Here is a 24,363-nt window from a genome sequence, read left to right on the forward strand (position 1 = left end):
GTTTACTATATCGACTAGTGTCTATTCTGCCCAACAACGAGCGATGCGCGGCCCCGCAGGTCATTAACAACCCTCGCTGTCGGCTGTGTGTGCGGCTCAATTTGGACTGTCGTCCAAAAACTGCATGCACGGCGTCACGTCACTGAGCGATATCGTTTGCATATCGTTCAGTGTGTATGCACTGCCGACGACCGCCCCGGCAGGGAAGGGAACACACTAGACGACGTCGCTCATAGAGCACGTTGCCTAGTGTGTACCCACCTTTACAATGGACAAATTATTCTATGCGCGGTTTAAGGCTGCAACAGTCCTCAGTGGCTGGCGGGACAAAAAATGCAGCGGATAAGACCTATACATGTAACGATGGGATATAAGGGGTTCCCAGTCTTCTAGTACAGGGGGGCAGAGCAGAGATCTTAGTGAAATAATTCTTTAAGTCTGTACCTACTACATAAATATTATTACGAACTCCTTTATTTTAAGTAATTCATATAGACCAACAAAAATATAAAATCTTATAAATAATTAATAAGCCCAGAACAGCAATCTCCAGCTGACAAGGTGCATATTCCATAAGGTATAATACCGTAATGCTTCCTTCCCATCGTTATATGGAAATACTTGTCCAAAATCTTCAAAAGAAAAGACAATAACGATCTATAGAACACAATCCGCTACAGTGCGGCACGTGATCCTGCACCTTCGTCTTCTCCACTTTATCTCTCTCCAAGGTTTGATGCATCTCCCTCTATATATGTGCAAAGTTATTTAGCGTGCAAATGTTACAGTGGAATAATTAAACTTTAAAGAACAAAAGTTCGTCGTCAGCGTTGCGGCTCTCGGACGTAGCCCTGGTACAGGTGAGGCGTGTGTAATGACTCATCATACAACACAGAAGAGACAGTCCACCGGCGGCCAGCAGCAGAGCCAGGAAGCCTGGTGTCACTTGGGAGATGTCAAATAGGTCCCAGGTAAAGAAGAGGTAAGTGGTCATCCCGAGACACAGTCCTGCCAGGCTGAGGACGTTTAGCACCAACGCAAACTTCCACAGGACGCCGTCCTGGAAACACTGAGCGCACATCGCCGTCAGGACCCCCATGATAACGGTGACCAGCGAAGAGTAGGTTAGGATGATGGCCAGGACCAGACCACGACGCGTGGTTTCTCCCGCCGAGGGCAGATCCTCCAGCTGGGTTATAAAGTAACAACCGTCCAGAGTTTTATTGTACAAGGAGAAGTTGTAGAAGCCGATCTTCTTGCAGCCGGCGACCACAATGTCTCCACCTCCGATAATCAAGGCGTACACGAGGAGGGAGCAGACGATGCTCTGTAAGCAGATGACCATGTAGCCCAACCAGCTAGAGCTTATACGCGTCTTCTGCCACTCGGACATTCTCATCCCAGGACGTTCCAATCTACAGGGAGGCAACAGTGGGAAAAAAAAAACCATGATAAATTATTAGTTCATTATACAGAACTGTAGTTTACGGTCAAATATTACTCAAAGTCACCTCATATCTACATTCTACTTTATTCCAAGGATGCCTAAATATTTCCTTTGGCCACTTAACCACGCCTTGTACATAAATCCCCCTTTAAAAAACGTCTTGGAGATCGGCCGGCATTCCGCACGACCTCTGAACTCTGGTTCCGTTACATTCCGCCCCTCGTTTGGCTGACATTCATGCACAGGTTCTAAAGAGGGGAAATATATGCTGCGCTGTATTACAGGTTATTCATGTACAACTAAAAATATGTTTCACCTAAAAGGTTAGGACAACAGCTTTATATATTGATAGATAGGTTACTAGTGGTGACCCCCTAGAGCAGGCATGTCCAAGCTGTGGCCCTCCAGCTGTTGTGAAACTACATATCCCAGCATGCCCTGACACAGTTTTGCTGTCGAAGAATGCTAAAGCTGTGTCAGGGCATGCTGGGATGTGTAGTTTCTCAACAGCTGGAAGGCCACAGTTTGGACATGCCTGCCCTAGAGTATATTCGGAGGGAAAAAACAAAACTTGGTGATAGGGGTACTCTTCGTATGTTACTAAAACGTCTTAAGTTTTAGTAATAAACTCATTTATAGCAAAACTACAAAACATGGACAAACAGTGTATCTACAGATATGCATCACAATATTACCTGCATAGTTTACACCCAAAAGGAGTGGGGTGTATCCGTCATATGTGATGGAAAACAGATGGCCCTGGGGCCTCATACAACACCCCCTAGCCTGTCAGTAGCTGCTGGTTCACTGCTTCAGATCGGCAATGAAGACCCAGTGGGGGGCCCTCTCAGATAGGGGGGCTCGGGGTACTTGCCTAGGGCGCACCCTCCCTTAATCTATCTCTCCTCCCCCCACGAGCATTCACCTGAAGGCCCCTGCTGATACCTTATTACAGATCAGGGTCTCTCTTATTGATTAAGTGTATTGAATTGAACTTGCTTATGAAGGTTAGATCGATGTCCAGTGCGGCCCCCAACATGCATCAGATCGTCTATGACTGGTGTACAATGGGAAGCCTGCACATTCATACATAAAAATATATGAAGGTAAATTTGTTAAAATGACAAATATTACACAGTAAATACACTATATACCCGTTACTGTGTTGTGTGGCACAGTGGTTAGCATTGCTGCTTGACCAGTTCTGTGGTCATTGTTTGTTTTCCAACCTGGGCCCTATCTGTGTAATCTTTGTATGTTTCCATTGGTATTCTCAGGGTGATCTAGCTCTCTCCTTATGTCTTAAAGACATACTGGTGGGCAGGGCTATATTATGGGCGGGCCCCTGGGCTTTCAGGTATTATGGTCCCCCTCCAGCACTTCATTCTGACGCTTTGTGAGCAGCACTTACGCCATCATTTACACTTTCTCACAGATAAAGGGGTCATTACATGAAGCATTGAAATGGGTGGAGAAGTGAGCCAGGGGAGAAGTTGCTCATGGCAACCAATCAGCATTGAAGTAACATTTATAATTTGCATACTATACAATTGTACGGAGCAGCTGATTGGTTGCCATGGACAACTTCTCCACAGGCTCACTTCTCCACTCTTTTCACTGCTTCATGAATAGACCCCATAAAGTCTTCGACCTCTTTTCTCACAGCTCTGCAATGCATTTAGACTGTAAGCTCTGCTGGAGCAGTGAGTCAGTAATGATGCATGCTCTGGAAAGTGCGGTATGTCAGCCCTAGAAGAATAAGTTACTGGCTGCTGGTATTAATAATAAACTTTGCTGCACCCTTTCTTCATTCCAGAGTGCCTGTAGTGTAACCATCACGCAAGGCCTTTGAACCTGCTGACTGAGAACCACAGAGAGAAAGTGCAAGAGGCGGACACTACAAATATAAAACAGTTTCCCACCTCCCGGAGGTGCCTAAACCTAACCCTCCCGTCCCTGCTGCCTAAACCTAACCCTCCCTCCCACGCAGGTTGACCCTAATGGCAACTAAACCTAACCACCCCACTTCCTGTCCCTAAACCACCGGCTGTTGTAATGGTCAGGATGCCAGCGTCGGTCTCCTGGCCTTTTCGGAGTTCCAACGTCAGGATTCAAATGGGTGTCAGGATTCCTGTGTTGGTATTGCGACTGCCGGCATATTCACCGCATCCCCTTTAAACTATGTGTTTAGTAACCTAGGCTTAGTAGGCTGAGAATGTGTTACATACTGAGAGAATGTGTTACATACTGAGTCTGACTTACCATAGTGCTCCCAGAATTAGTCACTGGTGTCACACCTGCAGGCAGGGAAAGGTACTGCACCCCGAGACTTAGTTACTGGCATTACACCTGCAGGTGGGGAGAGGTACGGCACCCTGCGAATTAGTTACTGGTATCACATCTGCAGGCGGGGAGAGGTACTGCACCCTGAGAATTAGTTACTGGCATTACACCTGCAGGTGGCGAGAGGTACTGCATCCTGCGAATTAGTTACTGGCATCACATCTGCAGGCGGGGAGAGGTACTGCACCCTGAGAATTAGTTACTGGCATTACACCTGCAGGCGGGGAGAGGTACTGCACCCTGAGAATTAGTTACTGGCATCACACCTACAGGCGGGGAGAGGTACTGCACCCTGAGAATTAGTTACTAGCATTACACCTGCAGGCCAGGAGAGGTACTGCACCCTGAGAATTAGTTACTGACATTACACCTGCAGGCCAGGAGAGGTACTGCACCCTGAGAATTAGTTACTGGCATCACACCTACAGGTGGGGAGAGGTACTGCACCCTGAGAATTAGTTACTGGCATCACATCTGCATGCGGGGAATGGTACTGCACCCTGAGAATTAGTTACTGGCATCACATCTGCAGGCGGGGAGAGGTACTGCACCCTGAGAATTAGTAACTGGCATTACATCTGCAGGCCAGGAGAGGTACTGCACCCTGAGAATTAGTAACTGGCATTACATCTGCAGGCCAGGAGAGGTACTGCACCCTGAGAATTAGTTACTGGCATCACACCTACAGGTGGGGAGAGGTACTGCACCCTGCGAATTAGTTACTGGCATTACATCTGCAGGCCAGGAGAGGTACTGCACCCTGAGAATTAGTTACTGGCATCACATCTGCAGGCCAGGAGAGGTACTGCACCCTGAGAATTAGTTACTGGCATCACACCTACAGGTGGGGAGAGGTACTGCACCCTGCGAATTAGTTACTGGCATTACATCTGCAGGCCAGGAGAGGTACTGCACCCTGAGAATTAGTTACTGGCATCACACCTGCAGGTGGGGAGAGGTACTGCACCCTGAGAACCCCACCACCACCCATTGGAGAGAATGGGCATCACTGAATGAAGAGATGTATCAATCCTTTCATAGAAAGCTTCCGTCACTTATCTAGCACAGGCTATAAAATGGCACAAACTGGTTGGTTGCTAGGTGCAGCTTCTCAACTTTATCTCTCTTGAAGGTTTGATACATCTGTTACTGACAGAGATAAGCGGTGACATTCTGAGATGGGAGTACTCACATCACATTCACACAATGAAAAGTGCTATATCCCTCTACTACTACAGAATATAAGTGGAGATGTTCAGTGGCGTGCGGTGAAGTCAGTAGCTGGTGAGGCACTGCATCCATAATGTTTTCCGAGTCCCACCTCGCCATTGCTAGTTAATGCCGCCGTCACTGATGCAGCAGCTTGTGCAGATGAGGGATCTTTTCAGATATCTCCCTGCTGTCTCCGCACCGTTTTCACAACTCTGTGGCTGTCCATTGCTGCAGTAATCCTCCTGCCATAGAGCCCAGCAGCAGAAGTCTGCATCTGCCTTTACACGGTCCCCTGTCAGCCGGGCAGACTCAGCATGGGCCACTGCGGCCACATGCCCCCCCCCCACCCCCTACCCTCCCATAAACATAAGTACTTGAAATGGTAAAAGCATTGGGTGGTCACATCTCCACCAGGAACTTCGCTCATTTTTCCTCTCACGCTTCAGACGTACGCAGGAAACATTAGCAATGTTGCGCTACGGTAACAGTCGGAAATGTGTGCAGGCATATACTGCGGCGATGTATGGCAGCACATTGCCTGCAATCACCAGGAAACTTTCACAGCAAATCACTGAGGACAGTTTCATGGGAGGGATTACTTTCTCCACAAATAAGCAGCATTTACCTAATCAGTGATACTTCCAGAGCACAGAAATGCTGCTAATTAGCTGCTGTTACATATGGTGGAGATAATAGAGAGTAATGGAGTACACACGCGTACAGGCAGTGCTGCCCACAGGGACACCCAGATGTACATATTACCTTTCCATAGGGACTGCATCTGGGAAGCCAGCAGGATTCCACATACATTGGGCCTCGTCCTTCTCCGCTGGCCAGTGCTCACCCCACAGCCTGGGGTACTTACAGATAAGGCGCTGCTCTCACCCATTGCTGCGTCTCTGCAGTATCTCCTACATAGCGCTCTCACACAACAGTGTAGTATGGGCGCTATGTACAGAAAGGCGCTGTATGCCCAATGCAGAATACACGGCGCCGGGCAAAGACAGATCACAGACACTGCATGGGGCACACAACTTTCCCGAGACTCACCCGGGGTGTGGAGCCGTGCAGACCCTGTGTGCGCCCCGCTAGCCCTGGCTGCACTGCGGGATCCTACAGATGCGGGAAAGCAGCTCTGTGCCCAGGGCATTCCCAAGCCGGCCGTGTGGGGGAAACAGAAGAACTCACTCCGGCATGGTTATATCGGGCTGCGGCGCCCTCCTAAATGTGGTGCCCGCGCCTTACGCAGCACTGTACCAGGTCCAGGGTTAATGATGGGGGCCGGCCCTCCCACTGCCCAATCCTATCTTCTTCAGTGACAGGGGCGTGCTATCATATGAGCTGAAAGCACGCCCCCTGTCAAAGCGGCACTGCTAGTAGGTGCCGCTTATAGGTCTTTTTTAATGGGCTTTCACTGCCCAATGCTTGGCCCCGCCCCCCGCTTCCGCACCTTTCTCACTGACGGCGGGAGGCACCGAGAACGGTGCCTCCGAAACACATTTAAAACAGTTTTTTATAGGGTAAAATTATTAGGATAATACACAGCCTAAAGCATAGTGGCGTAACTACTGCCCCCACAGTCCTCGCGGTGGCTTGGGGGCGAGGGGCTGCGGGGGCGCCACTGACTTAGAACAGATTGACATGCGGACGAGCGTCCGCATGTCAATCTGCGGTCTCCTCTCCCTCCCTGCTGTGTTGGAGGGACACGGAACGCACATCGCGCGTCTCTCCTGTGTCCCTCCCTGGCTCTCTCTCCCCCAGCCGGTCTAAGGAAGTGCCGTTCGTGAGCTCTGATTGGCTCACGAACCGGCACTTCCTTTATTAGACCAGCGGGGGAGTGCCAGGAGGGACACAGGAGAGACGCGCGATGCGCTCCGTGTCCCTCCAACACATGGGGGGGGGGGGGGGGGAACAGGCACTTGGGGCATATACCTGGCACTGTGGGGGGTAGATCTGGCACTGGGGGCATATACCTGGCACTGTGGGGGCAGATCTGGCCCTGGGGGCATATACCTGGCACTGTGGGGGCAGATCTGGCCCTGGGGGCATATACCTGGCACTGTGGGGGCAGATCTGGCACTGGGGGCATATACCTGGCACTGGGGGGGCAGATCTGGCCCTGGGGGCATATACCTGGCACTGTGGGGGCAGATCTGGCACTGGGGGCATATACCTGGCACTGGGGGGGGGGAAGATCTGGCACTGGAGGCATATACCTGGCACTGTGGGGGGAATATCTGGCACTGGGGGCATATACCTGGCACTGTGGGGAAATATTTGGCACTGGGGGGAGCAGGCACTGAGGGGGCATATGTGGCACTGGGGGGGGGGTATATGTGGCACTGGGGGCATGTACCTGGCACTGTGGGGGAATATCTGGCACTAGGGGCATATACCTGGCACTGTGGGGGAATATCTGGCACTGGGGGCATATGTGGCACTGGGGGCATGGCCCTAGCAACAAGCACTACCCCCTAGCAACGAGCATGACACCCAGTGCATGAAACCCCTGGCAACGAGCATGACACCCTGAGCATGAAAACCCCTGGCACCGTGCATGGAACCAAGAGCATGAAACCCCTGGCAACGAGCAGGTAATTTAAAAGTAATTAGAAGCCTTACTGTAGAACTTAATGTGTAATGGGCATTATGGTGTGTGGCATAATATATCACGGACATTGCGGTGTGTGTCATAATGTATCAGGCATTACGGTGTGTTGTATACTATATCACGGGCATTGTGGTATGTGGTATAATGTCTCAGGATCATTGTGGTGTGTGTCATATTGTGTCACAGACATTGTATGTGCTATAATGTATCAGGGGCATTGCAGTGTGTAGCATAATGTATAACGGGCATTGCGATTCCTGTCATAATGTGTCACAGGCATTACGGTGTGTGGCATAATGTGTCTGGGGCATTACAGTGTGTGCATATTGTGTCATGTGCATTATTGTGTGTGGAATAATGTCTAAGGGCCATTGCAGTATGTGGAATAATGTATACTGGGCATTACTATAAGGAGGAAAAAGGACAAATAATGTAAGGGGCATGAATCATGATTTTTGTTCTTTCCTGTGGTGGCTAACGTCTGGGCGTGCAGGTTGCAAAACTGGGGTATAAGGTAGTCTTTTCCTGCAATGCCACGCCCTCCACGCAAAGCCACGCCCATTTCGACAAAGCCACACACCCTTTTTGCCGGCGCGCGCGCGCTTTCTACCTTTGCTAGTGCCAATTACGGGGGGTATGGGGGGGGGGGGGGGGGGGGCGCCGAAGGATTTTTTGGCTTGGGGGAGAAAAATTTCTAGTTACGCCACTGCTAGTAAAGCAGATACTTATAACACAGAATATGTGTCCTAAGTATCTTCTTTACATTATTTTAATCATTTATGACAGGGGAGGCACTGCCTCCTACCTCCCCTGACTGCACGTCCCTGGAGATGTTGCCCATAGCAGCCAGATTCTATCATTTTATAAAATGTACTAAAAAAAAAAAAAAAAAAAAGGAGGAGGATTAAACATGGGTTGCTATGGGCAACTCTTCACCTTTTTACTCTTTAGAAGGTCTGATACATGTCCCCCATACTCTATAGTTGCAGATGATGTTATACACTAGAGCAGGGGTGGCCAACCAGTCAGAGGCAAAGAGCCAACAAATCTTGTTAGGTACGTCAAAGAGCCGACATCAAGCCGAAGGCGTGTGTGCAAAAATGGGGAGTGACCTTGTGCTTGCTAGGCCACACCCCTGGTATAAAAGACAATGAAAATGCCAGATCCACATAAAATACATTTTAAAGCCAGAATCAACATAAAATACATTGAAAAATACACCTCCACATAAAATAATGTAAAAATCCAGATCCACATAAAATATATTGAAAAAGCCATATTCACATAATACACTTCAGCTCCTCCATGTATCACTCCAGCCAGCTCCCCCATGTGTCACTCCAGTCAGAACCCTCCTGTGTCACTCCAGCCAGCTCCCCCATGTGTCACTCCAGCCAGCTCCCCCATGTGTCACTCCAGCCAGCACCCTCCTGTGTCACTCCAGCCAGCACCCTCCTGTGTCACTCCAGCCAGCTTCCCCCCATGTGTCAATGTGTCACTCCAGCCAGCGCCCCCATGTGTCACTCCAGCCAGCACCTTCCTGTGTCACTCCAGTCAGCTCCCCCATGTGTCACTCCAGCCAGCACCCTCCTGTGTCACTCCAGCCAGCACCTTCCTGTGTCACTCCAGCCAGCACCTTCCTGCGTCTCTCCAGCCAGCACCTTCCTGTGTCACTCCAGCCAGCACCTTCCTGTGTCACTCCAGCCAGCACCCTCCTGTGTCACTCCAGCCAGCACCCTCCTGTGTCACTCCAGCCAGCTCCCTCCTGTGTCACTCCAGCCAGCTCCCTCCTGTGTCACTCCAGCCAGCTCCCTCCTGTGTCACTCCAGTCAGCTCCCCCCATGCGTCACTCCAGCCAGCACCCTCCTGTGTCACTCCAGCCAGCTTCCCCCCATGTGTCAATGTGTCACTCCAGCCAGCACCTTCCTGTGTCACTCCAGCCAGCTCCCCCATGTGTCACTCCAGCCAGCACCTTCCTGTGTCACTCCAGCCAGCTCCCCCATGTGTCACTCCAGCCAGCACCCTCCTGTGTCACTCCAGCCAGCACCCTCCTGTGTCACTCCAGCCAGCTTCCCCCCATGTGTCAATGTGTCACTCCAGTCAGCTCCCCCATGTGTCAATGTGTCACTCCAGCCAGCACCCTCCTGTGTCACTCCAGCCAGCTCCCCCATGTGTCACTCCAGCCAGCACCCTCCTGTGTCACTCCAGCCAGCACCTTCCTGTGTCACTCCAGTCAGCTCCCCCATGTGTCAATTAGAGATGAGCGCCTGAAATTTTTCGGGTTTTGTGTTTTGGTTTTGGGTTCGGTTCCGCGGCCGTGTTTTGGGTTCGACCGCGTTTTGGCAAAACCTCACCGAATTTTTTTGTCGGATTCGGGTGTGTTTTGGATTCGGGTGTTTTTTTCAAAAAACCCTAAAAAACAGCTTAAATCATAGAATTTGGGGGTAATTTTGATCCCAAAGTATTATTAACCTCAAAAAACATAATTTACACTCATTTTCAGCCTATTCTGAACACATCACACCTCACAATATTATTTTTAGTCCTAAAATTTGCACCGAGGTCGCTGTGTGAGTAAGATAAGCGACCCTAGTGGCCGACACAAACACCGGGCCCATCTAGGAGTGGCACTGCAGTGTCACGCAGGATGTCCCTTCCAAAAAACCCTCCCCAAACAGCACATGACGCAAAGAAAAAAAAGAGGCGCAATGAGGTAGCTGACTGTGTGAGAAAGATAAGCGACCCTAGTGGCCGACACAAACACCGGGCCCATCTAGGAGTGGCACTGCAGTGTCACGCAGGATGTCCCTTCCAAAAAACCCTCCCCAATCAGCACATGATGCAAAGAAAAAGAAAAGAAAAAAGAGGTGCAAGATGGAATTATCCTTGGGCCCTCCCACCCACCCTTATGTTGTATAAACAAAACAGGACATGCACACTTTAACCAACCCATCATTTCAGTGACAGGGTCTGCCACACGACTGTGACTGATATGACGGGTTGGTTTGGACCCCCCCCAAAAAAGAAGCAATTAATCTCTCCTTGCACAAACTGGCTCTACAGAGGCAAGATGTCCACCTCATCTTCACCCTCCGATATATCACCGTGTACATCCCCCTCCTCACAGATTATCAATTCGTCCCCACTGGAATCCACCATCTCAGCTCCCTGTGTACTTTGTGGAGGCAATTGCTGCTGGTCAATGTCTCCGCGGAGGAATTGATTATAATTCATTTTAATGAACATCATCTTCTCCACATTTTCTGGATGTAACCTCGTACGCCGATTGCTGACAAGGTGAGCGGCGGCACTAAACACTCTTTCGGAGTACACACTTGTGGGAGGGCAACTTAGGTAGAATAAAGCCAGTTTGTGCAAGGGCCTCCAAATTGCCTCTTTTTCCTGCCAGTATAAGTACGGACTGTGTGACGTGCCTACTTGGATGCGGTCACTCATATAATCCTCCACCATTCTATCAATGTTGAGAGAATCATATGCAGTGACAGTAGACGACATGTCCGTAATCGTTGTCAGGTCCTTCAGTCCGGACCAGATGTCAGCATCAGCAGTCGCTCCAGACTGCCCTGCATCACCGCCAGCGGGTGGGCTCGGAATTCTGAGCCTTTTCCTCGCACCCCCAGTTGCGGGAGAATGTGAAGGAGGAGATGTTGACAGGTCGCGTTCCGCTTGACTTGACAATTTTGTCACCAGCAGGTCTTTCAACCCCAGCAGACCTGTGTCTGCCGGAAAGAGAGATCCAAGGTAGGCTTTAAATCTAGGATCGAGCACGGTGGCCAAAATGTAGTGCTCTGATTTCAACAGATTGACCACCCGTGAATCCTTGTTAAGCGAATTAAGGGCTGCATCCACAAGTCCCACATGCCTAGCGGAATCGCTCCGTGTTAGCTCCTTCTTCAATGCCTCCAGCTTCTTCTGCAAAAGCCTGATGAGGGGAATGACCTGACTCAGGCTGGCAGTGTCTGAACTGACTTCACGTGTGGCAAGTTCAAAGGGCATCAGAACCTTGCACAACGTTGAAATCATTCTCCACTGCACTTGAGACAGGTGCATTCCATCTCCTATATCGTGCTCAATTGTATAGGCTTGAATGGCCTTTTGCTGCTCCTCCAACCTCTGAAGCATATAGAGGGTTGAATTCCACCTCGTTACCACTTCTTGCTTCAGATGATGGCAGGGCAGGTTCAGTAGTTTTTGGTGGTGCTCCAGTCTTCTGTACGTGGTGCCTGTACGCCGAAAGTGTCCCGCAATTTTTCTGGCCACCGACAGCATCTCTTGCACGCCCCTGTCGTTTTTTAAAAAATTCTGCACCACCAAATTCAAGGTATGTGCAAAACATGGGACGTGCTGGAATTTGCCCATATTTAATGCACACACAATATTGCTGGCGTTGTCCGATGCCACAAATCCACAGGAGAGTCCAATTGGGGTAAGCCATTCCGCGATGATCTTCCTCAGTTGCCGTAAGAGGTTTTCAGCTGTGTGCGTATTCTGGAAAGCGGTGATACAAAGCGTAGCCTGCCTAGGAAAGAGTTGGCGTTTGCGAGATGCTGCTACTGGTGCCGCCGCTGCTGTTCTTGCGGCGGGAGTCCATACATCTACCCAGTGGGCTGTCACAGTCATATAGTCCTGACCCTGCCCTGCTCCACTTGTCCACATGTCCGTGGTTAAGTGGACATTGGGTACAACTGCATTTTTTAGGACACTGGTGAGTCTTTTTCTGACGTCCGTGTACATTCTCGGTATCGCCTGCCTAGAGAAGTGGAACCTAGATGGTATTTGGTAACGGGGGCACACTGCCTCAATAAATTGTCTAGTTCCCTGTGAACTAACGGCGGATACCGGACGCACGTCTAACACCAACATAGTTGTCAAGGACTCAGTTATCCGCTTTGCAGTAGGATGACTGCTGTGATATTTCATCTTCCTCGCAAAGGACTGTTGAACAGTCAATTGCTTACTGGAAGTAGTACAAGTGGGCTTACGACTTCCCCTCTGGGATGACCATCGACTCCCAGCGGCAACAACAGCAGCGCCAGCAGCAGTAGGCGTTACACGCAAGGATGCATCGGAGGAATCACAGGCAGGAGAGGACTCGTCAGACTTGCCAGTGACATGGCCTGCAGGACTATTGGCATTCCTGGGGAAGGAGGAAATTGACACTGAGGGAGTTGGTGGGGTGGTTTGCGTGAGCTTGGTTACAAGAGGAAGGGATTTACTGGTCAGTGGACTGCTTCCGCTGTCACCCAAAGTTTTTGAACTTGTCACTGACTTATTATGAATGCGCTGCAGGTGACGTATAAGGGAGGATGTTCCGAGGTGGTTAACGTCCTTACCCCTACTTATTACAGCTTGACAAAGGGAACACACGGCTTGACACCTGTTGTCCGCATTTCTGGTGAAATACCTCCACACCGAAGAGCTGATTTTTTTGGTATTTTCACCTGGCATGTCAACGGCCATATTCCTCCCACGGACAACAGGTGTCTCCCCGGGTGCCTGACTTAAACAAACCACCTCACCATCAGAATCCTCCTGGTCAATTTCCTCCCCAGCGCCAGCAACACCCATATCCTCCTCATCCTGGTGTACTTCAACACTGACATCTTCAATCTGACTATCAGGAACTGGACTGCGGGTGCTCCTTCCAGCACTTGCAGGGGGCATGCAAATAGTGGAAGGCGCATGCTCTTCACGTCCAGTGTTGGGAAGGTCAGGCATCGCAAACGACACAATTGGACTCTCCTTGTGGATTTGGGATTTCAAAGAACGCACAGTTCTTTGTGGTGCTTTTGCCAGCTTGAGTCTTTTCAGTTTTCTAGCGAGAGGCTGAGTGCTTCCATCCTCATGTGAAGCTGAACCACTAGCCATGAACATAGGCCAGGGCCTCAGCCGTTCCTTGCCACTCCGTGTGGTAAATGGCATATTGGCAAGTTTACGCTTCTCCTCCGACAATTTTATTTTAGGTTTTGGAGTCCTTTTTTTTCTGATATTTGGTGTTTTGGATTTGACATGCTCTGTACTATGACATTGGGCATCGGCCTTGGCAGACGACGTTGCTGGCATTTCATCGTCTCGGCCATGACTAGTGGCAGCAGCTTCAGCACGAGGTGGAAGTGGATCTTGATCTTTCCCTAATTTTGGAACCTCAACTTTTTTGTTCTCCATATTTTATAGGCAGAACTAAAAGGCACCTCAGGTAAACAATGGAGATGGATGGATTGGATACTAGTATACAATTATGGACGGACTGCCACGGTTAGGTGGTATAAAAAAACCACGGTTAGGTGGTATATATTATAATAATAATACAATTATGGATGGACGGACTGCCTGCCGACTGCCGACACAGAGGTAGCCACAGCCGTGAACTACCGCACTGTACACTGGTTGATAAAGAGATAGTAGTATACTCGTAACAACTAGTATGACACTATGACGACGGTATAAAGAAAGAAAAAAAAATACCACAGTTAGGTGGTATATATTATAATAATAATACAATTATGGATGGACGGACTGCCTGCCGACTGCCGACACAGAGGTAGCCACAGCCGTGAACTACCGCACTGTACACTGGTTGATAAAGAGATAGTAGTATACTCGTAACAACTAGTATGACACTATGACGGTATAAAGAATGAAAAAAAAACCACGGTTAGGTGGTATATATTATAATAATAATACAATTATGGATGGACGGACTGCCTGCCGACTGCCGACACAGAGGTAGACACAGCCGTGAACTACCGCACTGTACACTGGTTGATAAAGAGATAGTAGTATACTCGTAACAACTAGTATGACACTATGACGACGGTATAAAGAATGAAAAAAAAACCCACGGTTAGGTGGTATATATTATAATAATAATACAATTATGGATGGACGGACTGCCTGCCGACTGCCGACACAGAGGTAGCCACATCCGTGAACTACCGCACTGTACACTGGTTGATAAAGAGATAGTAGTATACTCGTAACAACTAGTATGACACTATGACGACGGTATAAAGAAAGAAAAAAAAATACCACGGTTAGGTGGTATATATTGTAATACAATTATGGATGGACGGACTGCCTGCCGAGTTCCGACTGCCGACACAGAGGTAGCCACAGCCGTGAACTACCGCACTGTACTGTGTCTGCTGCTAATATAGACTGGTTGATAAAGAGATAGTATACAATACATACAACAATATACTACTATACTGGTGGTCAGGCACTGGTCACCACTAGTCACACTGGCAGTGGCACTCCTGCAGCAAAAGTGTGCACTGTTTAATTTTAAATTAATATAATATTATGTACTCCTGGGGGCTCCTGCTATAACAACCTGCAGTGCTCCCCAGTCTCCCCCACAATTATTATAAGCTTTGCCTTTTATACATTGATGTGCAGCACACTGGGCTGAGCTGAGTGCACACAGACTGAGTCACACTGTGTGACTGGCTGCTGCTGTGTATCGTTTTTTTTCAGGCAGAGAACGGATATAGCAGAGAACGGATATATTATATTAAAATAAATAAAAGTTAACTAACAACAACTGCACTGGTCACTGTGGTAAACTCTGTCTGACTCTGCACAATCTCTCTCTCTCTTCTAATCTAATTTCTAATGGAGAGGACGCCAGCCACGTCCTCTCCCTATCAATCTCAATGCACGTGTGAAAATGGCGGCGACGCGCGGCTCCTTATATAGAATCCGAGTCTCGCGAGAATCCGACAGCGTCATGATGACGTTCGGGCGCGCTCGGGTTAACCGAGCAAGGCGGGAGGATCCGAGTCTGCTCGGACCCGTAAAAAAAACATGAAGTTCGTGCGGGTTCGGTTTCAGAGAAACCGAACCCGCTCATCTCTAGTGTCAATGTGTCACTCCAGTCAGCTCCCCCATGTGTCAATGTGTCACTCCAGCCAGCACCTTCCTGTGTCACTCCAGTCAGCTCCCCCATGTGTCAATGTGTCACTCCAGCCATCAGCTCCCATTTATGTCTCTCCTGCCAGCACCCTCCTGTGTAACTCCAGTCAGCTCCCCCATGTGTCAATGTGTCACTCCAGCCAGCACCCTCCTGTGTCACTCCAGCCAGCTCCCCCATGTGTCAATGCGTCACTCCAGCCAGCACCTTCCTGTGTCACTCCAGTCAGCTCCCCCCATGTGTCAATGTGTCACTCCAGCCAGCACCCTCCTGTGTCACTCCAATCAGCTCCCCCATGTGTCAATGGGGCACTCCAGCCAGCACCCTCCTGTATCACTCCAGCCAGCTCCCCCATGTGTCAATGTGTCACTCCAGCCAGCACCCTCCTATATCACTCCAGTCAGCTCCCCATTGTGTCTCTCCTGCCAGGATCCTTCTGTGTCACTCCAGCCAGCTCCGCCTTGTGTCACTCCAGCCAGCTCCCCCATGTGTCACTCCAGCCAGCACCCTCCTGTGTCACTCCAGCCAGCACCCTCCTGTGTCACTCCAGCCAGCTTCCCCCCATGTGTCAATGTGTCACTCCAGCCAGCGCCCCCATGTGTCACTCCAGCCAGCACCTTCCTGTGTCACTCCAGTCAGCTCCCCCATGTGTCAATGTGTCACTCCAGCCAGCACCCTCCTGTGTCACTCCAGCCAGCTCCCCCATGTGTCAATGTGTCACTCCAGCCAGCACCTTCCTGTGTCACTCCAGTCAGCTCCCCCATGTGTCACTCCAGCCATCAGCTCCCATTTATGTCTCTCCTGCCAGCACCCTCCTGTGTAACTCCAGTCAGCTCCCCCATGTGTCAATGTGTCACTCCAGCCAGCACCCTCCTGTGTCACTCCAGCCAGCTCCCCCATGTGTCAATGTGTCACTCCAGCCAGCACCTTCCTGTGTCACTCCAGTCAGCTCCCCCCATGTGTCAATGTGTCACTCCAGCCAGCACCCTCCTGTGTCACTCCAATCAGCTCCCCCATGTGTCAATGGGGCACTCCAGCCAGCACCCTCCTGTATCACTCCAATCAGCTCCCCCATGTGTCAATGTGTCACTCCAGCCAGCACCCTCCTGTATCACTCCAGCCAGCTCCCCCATGTGTCAATGTGTCACTCCAGCCAGCACCCTCCTATATCACTCCAGTCAGCTCCCCATTGTGTCTCTCCTGCCAGGATCCTTCTGTGTCACTCCAGCCAGCTCCGCCTTGTGTCACTCCAGCCAGCTCCCCCATGTGTCACTCCAGCCAGCACCCTCCTGTGTCACTCCAGCCAGCACCCTCCTGTGTCACTCCAGCCAGCTTCCCCCCATGTGTCAATGTGTCACTCCAGCCAGCGCCCCCATGTGTCACTCCAGCCAGCACCTTCCTGTGTCACTCCAGTCAGCTCCCCCATGTGTCACTCCAGCCAGCACCCTCCTGTGTCACTCCAGCCAGCACCTTCCTGTGTCACTCCAGCCAGCACCTTCCTGTGTCACTCCAGCCAGCACCCTCCTGTGTCACTCCAGCCAGCACCCTCCTGTGTCACTCCAGCCAGCACCCTCCTGTGTCACTCCAGCCAGCTCCCTCCTGTGTCACTCCAGCCAGCTCCCTCCTGTGTCACTCCAGTCAGCTCCCCCCATGCGTCACTCCAGCCAGCACCCTCCTGTGTCACTCCAGCCAGCTTCCCCCCATGTGTCAATGTGTCACTCCAGCCAGCACCTTCCTGTGTCACTCCAGCCAGCTCCCCCATGTGTCACTCCAGCCAGCACCTTCCTGTGTCACTCCAGCCAGCTCCCCCATGTGTCACTCCAGCCAGCACCCTCCTGTGTCACTCCAGCCAGCACCCTCCTGTGTCACTCCAGCCAGCACCCTCCTGTGTCACTCCAGCCAGCTTCCCCCATGTGTCAATGTGTCACTCCAGTCAGCTCCCCCATGTGTCAATGTGTCACTCCAGCCAGCACCCTCCTGTGTCACTCCAGCCAGCTCCCCCATGTGTCACTCCAGCCAGCACCCTCCTGTGTCACTCCAGCCAGCACCTTCCTGTGTCACTCGTCAGCTCCCCCATGTGTCAATGTGTCACTCCAGTCAGCTCCCCCATGTGTCAATGTGTCACTCCAGCCAGCACCTTCCTGTGTCACTCCAGTCAGCTCCCCCATGTGTCAATGTGTCACTCCAGCCATCAGCTCCCATTTATGTCTCTCCTGCCAGCACCCTCCTGTGTAACTCCAGTCAGCTCCCCCATGTGTCAATGTGTCACTCCAGCCAGCACCCTCCTGTGTCACTCCAGCCAGCACCCCCATGTGTCAATGTGTCACTCCAGCCAGCACCTTCCTGTGTCACTCCAGTCAGCTCCCCCCATGTGTCAATGTGTCACTCCAGCCAGCACCCTCCTGTGTCACTCCAATCAGCTCCCCCATGTGTCAATGTGTCACTCCAGCCAGCACCCTCCTGTATCACTCCAATCAGCTCCCCCATGTGTCAATGTGTCACTCCAGCCAGCACCCTCCTGTATCACTCCAGCCAGCTCCCCCATGTGTCAATGTGTCACTCCAGCCAGCACCCTCCTATATCACTCCAGTCAGCTCCCCATTGTGTCTCTCCTGCCAGGATCCTTCTGTGTCACTCCAGCCAGCTCCGCCTTGTGTCACTCCAGCCCACCCTCATGTGTCACTACAGCCAGCTCCCCCATGTGTCACTCCAGCCAGCACCCTCCTGTGTCACTCCAGTCAGCTCCCCCATGTGTCAATGTGTCACTCCAGTCAGCTCCCCCATGTGTCAATGTGTCACTCCAGCCAGCACCTTCCTGTGTCACTCCAGTCAGCTCCCCCATGTGTCAATGTGTCACTCCAGCCATCAGCTCCCATTTATGTCTCTCCTGCCAGCACCCTCCTGTGTAACTCCAGTCAGCTCCCCCATGTGTCAATGTGTCACTCCAGCCAGCACCTTCCTGTGTCACTCCAGTCAGCTCCCCCCATGTGTCAATGTGTCACTCCAGCCAGCACCCTCCTGTGTCACTCCAATCAGCTCCCCCATGTGTCAATGTGTCACTCCAGCCAGCACCCTCCTGTATCACTCCAATCAGCTCCCCCATGTGTCAATGTGTCACTCCAGCCAGCACCCTCCTGTATCACTCCAGTCAGCTCCCCATTGTGTCTCTCCTGCCAGGATCCTTCTGTGTCACTCCAGCCAGCTCCGCCTTGTGTCAATGTGTCACTCCAGCCAGCACCCTCCTATATCACTCCAGTCAGCTCCCCATTGTGTCTCTCCTGCCAGGATCCTTCTGTGTCACTCCAGCCAGCTCCGCCTTGTGTCACTCCAGCCCACCCTCATGTGTCACTACAGCCCAGTATCTGGCTCCCTCGGTTTTCAGTCACCGTAGTGCTGCTGTGTGTCTGGTTGGAGTGCACCAGTTTCCAGGATCTGTTGTGGTCAGGTGACAGCGTCGGGAGCCACAGGTTGGCCACGGCTGCACTAGAGTGTATCTAACAAATATTATATGTAAGGCAGGCATCGCTGTTTACAAAATTAGGGGGATAAGTATCAATCCTTGGGAGAGAGAACGTACCAGCCAATCAGCTCCTAACTGCCATGTTACAGGCTGGGTTTGAATAATGACATTTAAGAGCTGGCTGGTTGGTACTTTATCTCTCTCCAAGGATTGATACATTTCCCCCTTAGTGATTAAAAATAATACTCTTTATGTTACAGAATAATAGCAGACACATTATTCCCACGTCCAATAGCTTTTTAGCAGCATCCAAACAAAGCAGCGGCGGCCGCGGTGCTTTCTGCACAAATTAGCATTAAGTACTAACACTCAGAGCCGCGAGAATTTCTCACAGATAATGTAAGAAGGACGGATAATATATTCCAAGTATAATTGCCTGTATGAGAAGATCTCGCCATTCCGCGCAGGGCAAAGCTATTCTTGTTGCGGGGAATTGAGCCAACACACGTGCTGATCATTGTCTCACTTTCCCTATAGACTTATATGCTTCTGGAAGATGAAGCCGTCTCATTCCCATATAAAAGGGCAGCCTGCGTTCCAGCCGAGGGAGTCATTCACTGTTACACCATTAGGAGTAAGTCTTGTCACCCCTCTCCCCGGCGCAGCATATTATCAGAAATCGTTATATGCTATTACAGTGATGAGGCGCCCTGTGTCGACACAACCGTCACCCTTCAACACAGAAAACCGATTTTGTGTCATAAACGTTTTCTACAAGACAAGGGGGCCTATTTATTAAACTATATTTGCGGGATATCCCAGGAAAACACACATTTATATTAAGGACCCTGGGATTTAACATGGAGGGGCCACATCTGACATCTGCCACAGTCCCCCCAAATCCAACCGCAAAGCACCCCCCCCCCCCCCCCCAGCTTTCTATTGGTAGCACCTATGCAATCAGATTCACCAATGTGAAGTGGAAGATGAATCGTAAGATGGCTTTAGTCTATAGCAGGGATGTCAGCTGTTCTTGAACTACACATACCAGCATGCCTTGCTACAGTTCTGCTATTTAGCCATGCTAAAACTGTTGCAGGGCATGCTGGGATGTGTAGTTCAACAACAGCTGGAGGGCAGAAGGTTCCCCATCCCTGGTCTATAGTACTGAGGATTCTTTTGGAGAGGGGCCCAAAAGAATATCGGACCCGTCTCGCAGCAAGATCAGCAGTCTGCGCCATAATCAGCAAACGCAGTCTGCACATGCATCGCACAAAGCGCCCTCAGTGGCGCAGAATTCCGTATCTGTTGGAACTCGAGTGTATATAGTCTTGTATGAGATAAGTGTTTCCACGCAGACGCACAGCGTCTCTTGACCGTGTAGCCCAAATTCCGGGCTCATTTGAAGCGTGCAGATGGGACATCCGTGTTTTGCACCTGGCATGGGTTGGAAGCGCTGAAGCAGTGGGTGGTGCGACAAATGCGCATTGCGATTCACGGAAACCGGCATACGCGGAATGGATACCCGTATTAGCACTAGCGAGCAAATCTGGCTGACGCACTGGCACCCGCTTTGCGTCCAAATCAGGTCATGAATCAGAATGTTTTCATATCGGCATTTGCAGAACCCAAAAGTGTTCACGCTGCACAGTTTCCAAACTCCCGGACACAAGTCAGAAGGAAAGCATTACAGATATAGATTTATCAAGCCTTGGAGAGTGATACAATGCACGGAGATAAAGTACCAGACAATCAGCTCCTAACTGTCATTTTCAAACACAGCCTGTAACATGTCAGTTAGGAGCTGATTGGCTGGTGCTTTATCTACATGCTATTTATCACTCTCCAAGGCTTGATAAATCTGGGCCATAGTTTAGCAGCAAACCTCACTTAACAAGCAGCGGTCTATTACGACACACACACGCACGCACGTAATAGGGTCAGGTCAGCCATGAAAGGGTTAATTTCTGGGACCAGTTGCATGTCCCCAGCCCCTCTACCCCCTCTGTTTGTTGCGCAGACCTCCCAGTATTACAGGAATACACCGAGCTCAGCCAGGGAAGTTTAGGAAACTGCGGCATTATCAGGATTAAATAAAAAAAAAAGACTTTGAACAGGTCCCATAAAGAGCAAGAGACAACTCACATGGTGCAGAGATAAGTCCAGCTCTGTCGGATCAGCTTGCAAAACACAGCTCTCGGTTACTTGTAAGTCACATGACTGGGTCAGCTGATTATAAGTATGTACTGGGGGTTGTTTATCTGGTGCACAGCACTGGGCTGGGGAAACGGTGCCTATAAAAAGCCTCAGACATACCTCTCAACATGACCCTCTCCTGGAGGCACAGAATGCGCTGCTCCTGGACTTCCCTCTTATTGTATGACTTACATCACCTGTGCTGAAACACCTTTCTTATCCATTAACCTGTTCAACACAGGTGCCGGCAATCATAAATTAAGAGAAAAGTCCAGAAGCAGAGCATTGTAGGGGTAATTTAGAGTTGATCGCAGCAGCAAATTTGTTAGCAGTTGGGCAAAACCCTGTGCACTGCAGGTGGGGCAGATGTAACGTGCAGAGAGAGTTAGAGTTGGGTGGGTTATATGGTTTCTATGCACGGTGAATACTGGCTGCTTTATTTTTACACTGTAATTTAGATTTCAGTTTGAACACACCCCACCCAAATCTAACTCTCTCTCTGCACGTGTTACATCTGCCCCACCTGCACCGCACATGGTTTTGCCCAATTGCTAACAAATTTGCTGCTGCAATCAACTCTGAATTACCCCGTGTCCCTCCAGGAGAGGGTCATGTTGAGAGGTATGCTCAGGGGAGATATAATTAGATGCTATTAAAGGACATCTGTATGTTAATGTACCAGACATGAATAGCAATCAGAGACGTGAGAGAGACACAGAGGCAGGGGTTTCTGTGGCACAGCTGTGGAACTACAAGTTGCAGAATGCTCTGCAGTGAAACACAGCCAGTATACATACATGATATCATGTACCGTATGCGTGTGTGGCTTAGTGGCTGTCCACATACATGTGTAGGGAGGCACAGTCCTGCTATTGTAGCAGAAATGGGATTTTAACTAAAAAAATGCACATTAAGGTGGAACAAGATACAAAGACGTTCCGGGTGTAGGAGAACAGCGGGGTCATGTCACAGTAATTATTGTATTGGGGTGCAGCGTTACACTACTCCCTAACAGGTTACACATTAGGGGGTACATTTACTAAAGTGCGGACTGGTGAAACAGGCAGGTTATTGGTGGTTTTCATATTTACTAAAGGCCAAACACCTGATGAAATAGTGGATTTCAAACCGGCATGTTAGATAACGACAATTTTTCAAAACATCATAGTAATAAAATGGGACAGTAAAAATAATCAGGCTGAGGCCTAACACACTGCTGGAACACCCAGTGAGAAGGGCGGCAGCAGAGAGGTGCCTGGAGGTAAGAAAGCCCAGGCCGCAGGCAGCCTGTGTTACCTGGCCAGTCACCGTGTGTTTAAAACAATAAAGGGATATGTAAAAAAACAAAAAAACCTTACGCAGAGGTGCGTGCTACTCAGCGTGGGGTACAGTCCTCTAGAGCACAGGTTCTCAAACTCGGTCCTCAGGACCCCACATGGTGCATGTTTTGCAGGTCTCCTCACAGAATCACAAGTGACATAATTAGCTCCACCTGTGGAACTTTTAAAATGTGTCAGTGAGTAATTAATACACCTGTGCACCTGCTGGGTTACCTGCAAAACATGCACTGTGTGGGGTCCTGAGGACCGAGTTTGAGAACCTGTGCTCTAGAGGGATGCCCAAATAACTAGTGATACCCGAACCAATGCTAAGTGCTAGTGGGTGGTGGGTACCAGGGTAATACAATAAATGTTGTGCCTCCCCCTTGTCTTTAATAAGTAACTTTTCCCCCCTTATGTCATAGGCAAACGCAGGGGGGGTTTCTGGTTGCCTGGAAACCCCTCTCCTCTTGGCCAGGGACTCAGATTATGACAATAGCAATAGAATATAATACGCTTACGAGAGCTGTCGCCACAACCTGCAGTTTAAAGGGGCAGAGCTGCTGCACATGCCCAGTGGTAATAGCTTATTCTACCATGTTTGCTGTGTGTGTGTGGATCTGAACCCTCAGTCACTGCAGTGGTCCAGAGAGTTGCTGCCAGGAAGAAGAGACAGGAGCCTTACCATGAGGTGGGAGAATGTGTGCTTAGAAAGTACAGTTCTGTCTCCTACTGGTTCTATAATGTTTGTGTATTTATTAATTATCAGATGTTTAACCTTTACCTGACCGCTTATTTTATTTATATTAGTTAAATATGTTTGATACAGCCTAAGACAGAGACCATCTATAGTGTTAAAATAAGAATTTACTTACCGATAATTCTATTTCTCATAGTCCGTAGTGGATGCTGGGGACTCCGTAAGGACCATGGGGAATAGCGGCTCCGCAGGAGACTGGGCACATCTAAAGAAAGCTTTAGGACTATCTGGTGTGCACTGGCTCCTCCCCCCATGACCCTCCTCCAAGCCTCAGTTAGGATACTGTGCCCGGACGAGCGTACACAATAAGGAAGGATTTTGAATCCCGGGTAAGACTCATACCAGCCACACCAATCACACCGTATAACCTGTGATCTGAACCCAGTTAACAGCATGATAACAGAGGAGCCTCTGAAAGATGGCTCACAACAATAATAACCCAATTTTTGTAACAATAACTATGTACAAGTATTGCAGACAATCCGCACTTGGGATGGGCGCCCAGCATCCACTACGGACTATGAGAAATAGAATTATCGGTAAGTAAATTCTTATTTTCTCTAACGTCCTAAGTGGATGCTGGGGACTCCGTAAGGACCATGGGGATTATACCAAAGCTCCCAAATGGGCGGGAGAGTGCGGATGACTCTGCAGCACCAAATGAGAGAACTCCAGGTCCTCCTCAGCCAGGATATCAATTTTGTAGAATTTTACAAACGTATTTGCTCCTGACCAAGTAGCTGCTCGGCAAAGTTGTAAAGCCGAGACCCCTCGGGCAGCCGCCCAAGATGAGCCCACCTTCCTTGTGGAGTGGGCATTTACAGATTTTTGGCTGTGGCAGGCCTGCCACAGAATGTGCAAGCTGAATTGTACTACAAATCCAACGAGCAATAGTCTGCTTAGAAGCAGGAGCACCCAGCTTGTTGGGTGCACACAGGATAAACAGCGAGTCAGATTTCCTGACTCCAGCCGTCCTGGAAACATATATTTTCAGGGCACTGACAACGTCTAGCAACTTGGAGGCCTCCAAGTCCCTAGTAGCCGCAGGCACCACAAATAGGTTGGTTCAGGTGAAACGCTGA

The 24,363-nt window shown here is 50.0% G+C and overlaps 1 protein-coding gene across 3 annotated transcripts; it reads right to left on the reverse strand.

The window, feature by feature from the left end:
- Nucleotides 1-456: 456 nt before the first annotated feature.
- TMEM140 (transmembrane protein 140) lies at nucleotides 457-22,667 on the reverse strand. 3 transcript variants are annotated; one of them, XM_063930606.1, is made up of 2 exons: nucleotides 22,561-22,667; nucleotides 457-1,415 (listed from the first exon to the last, which is right to left on the reverse strand). In XM_063930606.1, the coding sequence occupies exon 2, from the start codon at nucleotides 1,397-1,399 to the stop codon at nucleotides 797-799; it is 603 nt and encodes a 200-aa protein (XP_063786676.1). In that variant the 5' UTR covers nucleotides 1,400-1,415; nucleotides 22,561-22,667; the 3' UTR covers nucleotides 457-796. The 3 variants fall into 3 exon arrangements, with proteins under 3 accessions (XP_063786676.1, XP_063786677.1, XP_063786675.1); XM_063930607.1 differs by lacking the exon at nucleotides 22,561-22,667 and adding an exon at nucleotides 21,323-21,390; XM_063930605.1 differs by lacking the exon at nucleotides 22,561-22,667 and adding an exon at nucleotides 21,152-21,287.
- Nucleotides 22,668-24,363: the final 1,696 nt, after the last annotated feature.

The sequence above is a fragment of the Pseudophryne corroboree genome, chromosome 6 (genome assembly GCF_028390025.1).
Source record: "Pseudophryne corroboree isolate aPseCor3 chromosome 6, aPseCor3.hap2, whole genome shotgun sequence".
NCBI lineage: Eukaryota > Metazoa > Chordata > Amphibia > Anura > Myobatrachidae > Pseudophryne > Pseudophryne corroboree.

Bases quoted from the DNA above. Each gene is read 5' to 3' on its own strand.
- TMEM140 (XM_063930606.1), bottom strand. From the start codon at position 1,399: ATGAGAATGTCCGAGTGGCAGAAGACGCGTATAAGCTCTAGCTGGTTG.